The sequence below is a fragment of the Frankliniella occidentalis genome, unplaced genomic scaffold (genome assembly GCF_000697945.3).
Source record: "Frankliniella occidentalis isolate FOCC.00 unplaced genomic scaffold, Focc_3.1 Scaffold6, whole genome shotgun sequence".
Lineage (NCBI taxonomy): Eukaryota > Metazoa > Arthropoda > Insecta > Thysanoptera > Thripidae > Frankliniella > Frankliniella occidentalis.
In genome coordinates this window covers 3,970,809-3,977,689 of record NW_026267136.1, presented here as the reverse complement: position 1 = coordinate 3,977,689, position 6,881 = coordinate 3,970,809, and the positions used below count along the sequence as shown (strand labels likewise).

At 54.1% G+C, this 6,881-nt stretch overlaps 2 protein-coding genes across 2 annotated transcripts in view; both read left to right on the top strand.

Moving 5' to 3' along the window:
• The window catches only part of LOC113212283 (fasciclin-2), a 332,751-nt gene that overhangs the window by 14,082 nt on the left and 311,788 nt on the right, over positions 1-6,881 (top strand). The gene's annotated exons all lie outside the window — the stretch shown is intronic.
• LOC113217939 (uncharacterized) lies at positions 2,034-6,875 on the top strand. Its single transcript, XM_026438040.2, has 7 exons — positions 2,034-3,739; positions 4,217-4,378; positions 4,456-4,979; positions 5,064-5,274; positions 5,377-5,615; positions 5,699-6,143; positions 6,213-6,875. The coding sequence occupies exons 1-7, from the start codon at positions 3,685-3,687 to the stop codon at positions 6,740-6,742; spliced, it is 2,166 nt and encodes a 721-aa protein (XP_026293825.1). The 5' UTR covers positions 2,034-3,684; the 3' UTR covers positions 6,743-6,875.

The following is a 6,881-nucleotide window of genomic DNA, read 5'->3' as shown; positions in this document are numbered from 1 at the left end:
CCCGTACACCCTGATCTGCTCCGCCAGTCGGTCCGTCCCGCGCCCCGTACGCCGCTTTGGACGTTGGAGGAGAAGAAAATCTCCGGTGGTGTGGTGGCCGAGGATTTCGATCCTCCTCCTTACCGCTGGACCGGAGGCGCGGATCAGATAGTACGCGAGAGCAGAGGAGGGCAAGGTACTCGTGCGGCCAGCTACACATGTCTGTCACGCCGAGGAAGTTTCGTGGTCATGCCGTACCGCGGTGCAGGAGTGCTCGGCGGGCTCGCCTATCTCACCATCGGACGGCGCCGTCCGGCTGCGAGTCTGCAGCCCGTCTCCCGTCCCGTCTCCCAACTCTGTCTCTGACAAGCTCGCACCTCTAACCTTCATCAGCCCCATATAAACCTAGGCAAACTTGAATCTAGACTAGGAAAAAAAAAAAAAAAAAAAGAAAAAAAAACATACAACCCAACTTTTTGGGGTGGCATTTGTCTGTTGGCGGTCGTTTAGTCTTTTGTTGTTTTTGTGTTGACCATGCCCCCTGGCGGCCAACAAGCACAGCTTCCATTTGTTTGTTTGAATGTTGTTGTGTGTGGCCGTGCCATCAGGTGCCATGCCTCTTGCTAGACTATTTGTGAGTTTGTGCTTTTGACCGAATCTTTTTTCCGGTGATTTACAAGTTTTAGTATTTGTGAGACTGCGAAATGTTTTTATTCGTGTAGTTAGGCATCGACGCAATCAATTTGAAATGAGCAACGTGTCAAATGAAACTGGCTTGGTATGCGTCTTTGAGGTTAGTGTTCAGGGTGTTCAGGAGGGAAGCCCTGTTTTCCAATGTTTCTCTATGGGACGATTTGTCGAACTTGATCATGATTAATTTGATCAAGTTGAGGCAAGATACGGATGGTGATCTTTAACTTTAACAGGGGTTATAACGACTGCTTGTTCATAGCGAACTGGAGCCCCCTTCTCGGGTCACGCAGTCATGGCGGGTCCGGCCGGCCCATTCCTTGGGTAGGCTGTCAAGGTGCCGTCCCATCCGTGGGTTCGCGAGGGGCTGTACACTCCTTTCTGCTCTGCATCGTGGTAAATGGGCGAGGAGTACCCAAGGTATTCTTCCAGGAGGTAATCCTTAGCACAAAAAGTTGTGGGAAGCTATATTAATCCACCCTCACAGTAACCACTGGTAATCCCTGGGAATTCTTAGAATGTTAGTATTAGTATGTTACCATAATCTCTTCACCATACCCTTTTATCCCAAGTATACTACTCCGTGGTAAGTGACTAAATGTTGTGTTGTGGTGATCATACGGGTAATCTGTTGGCCACCCCTCCAAAGTAAGAATCATACTTGTCTCAACCATACATCAACCTCTGTAAACGTGTAATTCTGTGATACTTATTTCATGGGATAGCCTGCTGTTTCTGGGAAAGTGTACCAAGCATATACTAAACCCATTAATCTCAATCAATTAAATGACATTAATTTCATCATTTTGTATGTATTGTATGTTGTTGTTTTTTAAATCGATTCATTGCTGCATCCATTCATTGCAGCACTCATCCCTTTGGAACGGCGCCCTGAAGTTATTTTATGGCCATCGGTGCCGATGAGACGGTCCAAATGACGACACTCGTTACGATCCAAAGAGAGACATATACTGGTGTGGAGGTGTCTCCACTATGAAAGTGTTCCGAAGCAACGCCAATTATGACGCCCGCTACTAGCGTCCAAGTAAGTACATACGTAAGTATACGGGGGCTCGGGGAGGTTCATTGTCGTTGTACCCCTACATTCTTTCCTCCTTTTTTCACAGCCTAATTTCGTCTCATCCACGATTTCCAAGTCTGTTTGTCGACGAATCTCCTGCACCGCTTGCATTGCGGGAGAACAGTGATTGCCCGGACGACGCCCCACTGCAATGCCGTGGGCGTCATGCTCGCGGTTGTGCCCGCGCCCGCCGCGTTGTCTTATCTCGCGACGCAACGCGACGCCGCGCGTGGGGGAGGAGGAGGAGGGAGGAGGTAGAGGTAGGAGGTGAGTGTGTGAATGGCAGAGCGGCCAGTGCCGCGGCGCGCCCGTCACCGTTGTGACTCAGGCGCGCGAGAACCGTCTCGACAACGCCCTGCCCGGGGGGCGCCCGTCATCGCATCGTGCGGAGCAGTGCGGTCGTGTGTCACTTTGCATTCTCACGTTGATGGAGGCCGTGTTCGTGTTCGCGAGCCTTATTGTCCCCGCGTATTGGCGCGCCGTGTGAACCGCGTTTAACGGCCCGGGCGTTTGCGTCGTCGTCGTGGTCGTCGCCAGGAGGGTGCGCCGCGGGCCCGCGGGGCGGTGCTGCAGCCGATCAGCTGGGCGCTGGCGCCGCCGCTCTCCAGGGCAGCGGGCTTCGTTGTCCGCGGCCGCGCAACGCCCGCGAGGCGCGAAGGTGTGGCCGCGCCGCGGTCGCCTAGATAGCGCGATACGAGCCGTGCGACAGAGAGAGACAGTGGTTGGACGGTGGCGCCGCGGCGGCGCGCGCTCGAACTAGAGACTCTCGCGTGCTGGTGGGGCCGGCCGGGCGGCGGCCGCGCGGGGTTCGGCTCCCAGGCTTGCCAGATGTGGCATTTTCCGGCCATTGTGGCCGTTTGGAAGGGCCGATGGCAGGAGGAATTTTGGGTGGCCGCGGCCACGGCAAAATGTGGCCGTTTCGACCGGACGCGGCCGATATCTGTATTTACGGAAAAGGAGGGCAAAAAAAAGGGCCTTTTGTCTTGGCTCGGCCGGCACTCTGCAGCGCACAGCGCACCAGCACGCCCATTCTCCCTCACTCTATTCATTCAGCAGAGACAGGAGGAAAAAAAAAGACAAGGGGGAGGGGGCAGGGGGTACAACACGACTCTTACGTGAGTGGGACAGAGACGCAGACAGGTCCGTCTCTTTCCAACTCGTTGGGCAGGGCCGCGTCGTCCGGAGGCGGGCGGGCCGGCGGCGGGCCCCGACCCGTGACAGATGACGACTTTACAACTTTCAGCTGCGCTCCCGCCCGGCCTTGCCTGGCCTTGCACTTGCCTGTTGGAGCCTGCGGGGCCGCGGCTAGGGGAAGGTCGTGTAATGGTTTGCATCGCTGCGTTCTCTGTCTAACCTTTTGGTGCGTCCTCAATGAGAGGGAAAGAGAAGAATTACAGTCTCGTCAGTTGCGGGATGGCCCCCTTCGGAGCTGTGTGGGGTGTGGGGTATCCTAACGGACCGGCCCAGGCCGAGCGCAGGCCGAGAGTCGGCCGATAGGGAATGACCAAGGGCTTGGGGTGGTTCCGGTGAGTTTACAGCATTGCGGCACGTGACTGCAACAGCCAATAGGATGCGCGAAAATCTGAGCGGCAAGCGCACCCCTGGGGTCTCGCTCGCCCCCGCCCGGTCTAGTCCTCCAGTGCTCCTCGCCGCGACAAGTGCGTACTCTTGCTGCCGCGGTGTCGGCGTTGGCGCGCGCGCTCCGGACTGTTCACCGCTACCGTGTCATCATTTGATTGTGCTTCATTGTACCTGTGCTCCGGTGTTACCTGTGCATCTCAGTGAGGATCCTTTGTGATTTTGTGGACCCCCTCCTGTGAAGGACAATTTAGTTTTAGTCTCCGCCTCCACCCACACCCGGACCTCTTACCTGTGCGTGGCGCGCGGCATCTCTTGTTGTGATCACCTAAGTGTTTGAGGTTTACCTGTTGATTATGGGTCCCCATGATCGCAACCGCCGCTTCAAGGAGGACTGGAAGAAAGGCAAACGTGAGTATTTTTTTTAACCCTTTAAACTGGACTATCCTGACACCTCAGCGCTCATCTGTTTCGCGTGTGCTTGGGTGCGGAAAATTGTGCCGCGGGGGCGGGCCGCGGGCGGCGGGCCGCGGGCGGCGGGCCGCGGGCGGCGGGCCGCGGGGCGGATCGAGAGCACGCATGTGATGTGATGTACGTGTTGTGGCGAGCGCGGTGTCGTTTGCACGGAAGGGTTCATTTGCCTGCTGGGAGAGTGCGACATGCGACTGTGTGTGTGCCCGCCTGGGCATCTCTTTCGCACACACACACACTTTGTCGCTGCAAGCAGCGTGCTCTCTACTGGCGGCCCGGGTCAGCGGGCCGCGGGGTCGGCGGGGCGCGGGGACGGCGGGGCGCGGGGACGGCGGGCCGCGGGGCGCGGAGGTGTCAGGATAGGAATGACGAATACTTGTTTTCGCACAAATTTAAGCTTGGTATTTTTTATTGTAGCTTGGCTGGAAGAAAAAGATGGGAAAGCCCATTGCAAATACTGTAAGCACACATTTAAGGATAATCGAAAATCTGCTGTCGATGATCACGGGACAACCCTGACTCACTCTAAAAATGCAGCACACTGGAATCGGCGACAGCAGCCAACATTGGCCAATATGGGTACGAGTACTCAGATATTTTGTGGCATTCCTAACGTCCGCGTTCATTGGCATTAATTTGTTTAAATTATCTTTCAGGTGCTGTTAGAATTATCGATAAGGAGGTCAAGTTGATTGACCTCGTGCTGACAGTGTTTGTGGCGTGTCACACCGCCGTGCGCAGCGTTGACCATCTTGGCGAGCTGCTGCGGAGGTTGGGCACGGGGTCAAAGCTTCAGCACTTGCGCATGCACCGCACCAAGTGCTCCATGCTAATAAAAAATGTGATTGCACCTGCCATGCTGACCGACTTGGTGAGGGACATCGGCGATCGGCCGTTCTCCCTCATCATAGACGAATCCACGGATGTCTCGGTCGTCAAGTACCTCGCCTTCATGGTGAGGTACCACAGCCCTACCAGAAAGGCAGTTGTGACCGACTTTCTGGGCTTCGCTGAGGTGTACAGGGCTTTTGCCGTATCCCTGTACACCCTCACAAAGGAGTATCTGCAGGAGGTCGGTCTCCGCATCCAAAATCTGGTGGGGCTGGGCACGGACGGGGCAGCCAGTATGTGCAGTGCAGTGCATGACAACTCGTCCGTGTATTCCTTGCTGAAGAGGGATGTAAGTATAGTTGCTGAAAATTTTGTTGTTTTAGTTACATGCTTTGATTACCGTTATAGCATTCTAATTTTGACACTATTTCAGGTCCCCAACTTACAGCTTGTGAAGTGTGTGTGTCACACGCTGCACTTGGCCGCATCACACGCCTCAGATGTGCTCCCAGAGGACCTGGAGTTCCTCGTCCGGGAGACGAGAAACTGGTTCGCTTCGAGTCCTCTGCGGAGGCAGAACTATGAGGCGTTGTTCAAGGCCATGAACGACGGGGACATGCCGCTAAAGCTAGTGCAGCTTTCGGGTACGTGGTGTCTTAGATGCGAATGCGAGCGTTCTATGCAAAATCAGCATTTCTTTTTTACCGCTATGTCTCACACACCCCCTCTCCCCCCCTCCCCGACAGGTACGCGGTGGTTGGCTTGGTCGAGAGCTCTGGCCGTGATCACCGCGCAGTGGGACGAGCTGAAGGCACACTTCGATCAGCTCATCCCCACCCTTCGCGCAAGCGACAAGTGCGTGAAGGGCCGGAGGCTGCACGCCCTCTTCCAGGACCCGTGCAACCGACTCTACCTGCTGTTCCTGAAGCCAATCACAGCAGAGGTTGCAAGGGTCAATGCCCTGTTTCAGGGCGACAACATCGAGGTAAGTGGTGTAATTTATTTCGGGCCCTAACACAAATTTCCACTTATTGTTATTATATGTGAGTTTTGTTTTGCATTTTACAGGTTACCAGAGTTTTTATGGAGCTTCGAAATGTTGTCTATGGATTGTTGCGACACATTCTAAAGCCCAGCAGGATCCCTTTCACCAGGGATGAGGATGCATTCCAGAGGGATTCGGATATCGCAACAATCCTTGGGGCCCTCGAGGACGGCACTGCATATTTGCCGTACTCATCAATGAGCTGCTTCGAGGGGGGCTTCATACAGTTGCTGGGGCAGCTGAACGGCGCTGGCGCTCCCGGCGATAGAGTCGTCGACAGCGCCAAGCTCGCTGGGGTGCAGGGGAAGTGCGTCGAGTACCTGCACCACCTGTGCCGCGAGCTTGTGACGCTGTTGCCGGACACGAAGCTGCTGTGTGAGGCCCTGTCCGGCTTCGTCCCCGCGACAGCCCTATGCCCTGTGAGGACCAGCCGCTTCCCATTCCATAAACTGCCGTTGTCATTACTTCGTAAGTACGGATAGACCCAGGTTATTTAATTTTTTGATGAAATTTTAATTTATTTCCATGTTTCCACAGCTCGTGGAGTGGACAGGGATGACCTCAGGTCTCAATGGGAGCGGCTGCCGAGTGTTGATTGGAAGGCGTATTTTGGTGGCGAAGTGCCTTCCAAATCGACAGATTTCTGGTGTGGCGTGTATGAGTATTGTGAGAACGAGGTGCCAGTTTTCCGGCTTATCGCCAACTTTGCCCTTCGTGTCCTGTCGCTCCCATTTTCGAACGCCGTCGTCGAGAGGGCGTTCAGTGTCATGAACGCCATCAAGACGAAGGCGCGCAACAGAATGGGGTTGGAGATCCTCATGGCCATCATGCGGATTCGGCTCCGCGTCCTTTGGAGTGGATGCTGCAAAAAATTTGAGCCTACAGACGAAATGTACGCTCTCTTTAATAGCAGCATGTACGAAAGAGTGAACAGGGAGCCCGCACCGCATGATGATCCTGATGATCCTAACGATGAACATGACGCGTTCGGCGAAGTTGATGATATACTGCCTCACGATACTGATACAGGCCCCGTCATTTCTATTGCAGATGTATTATTATTGTAAATTATTTGTTTTGTAAGTTTAAGTTATTTTCAATTTCTACTAATTTGGTTTTTTATTATTCTCTGTGTATATAATATGCCCTTACATTGCAGATATATTAAGTTTGTAAATAATTTATTTGTGAGTTGAAGTTATTAAT

What these genes read in the sequence shown, in the direction of transcription:
- LOC113217939 (XM_026438040.2), top strand. Translation starts at nt 3,685, where the DNA reads ATGGGTCCCCATGATCGCAACCGCCGCTTCAAGGAGGACTGGAAGAAA. An exon ending in ATTCCTTGCTGAAGAGGGAT is followed by an intron (nt 4,980 to 5,063) that starts GTAAGTATAGTT and finishes ACACTATTTCAG; the next exon opens with GTCCCCAACTTACAGCTTGT. An exon ending in ACTGCCGTTGTCATTACTTC is followed by an intron (nt 6,144 to 6,212) that starts GTAAGTACGGAT and finishes ATGTTTCCACAG; the next exon opens with CTCGTGGAGTGGACAGGGAT.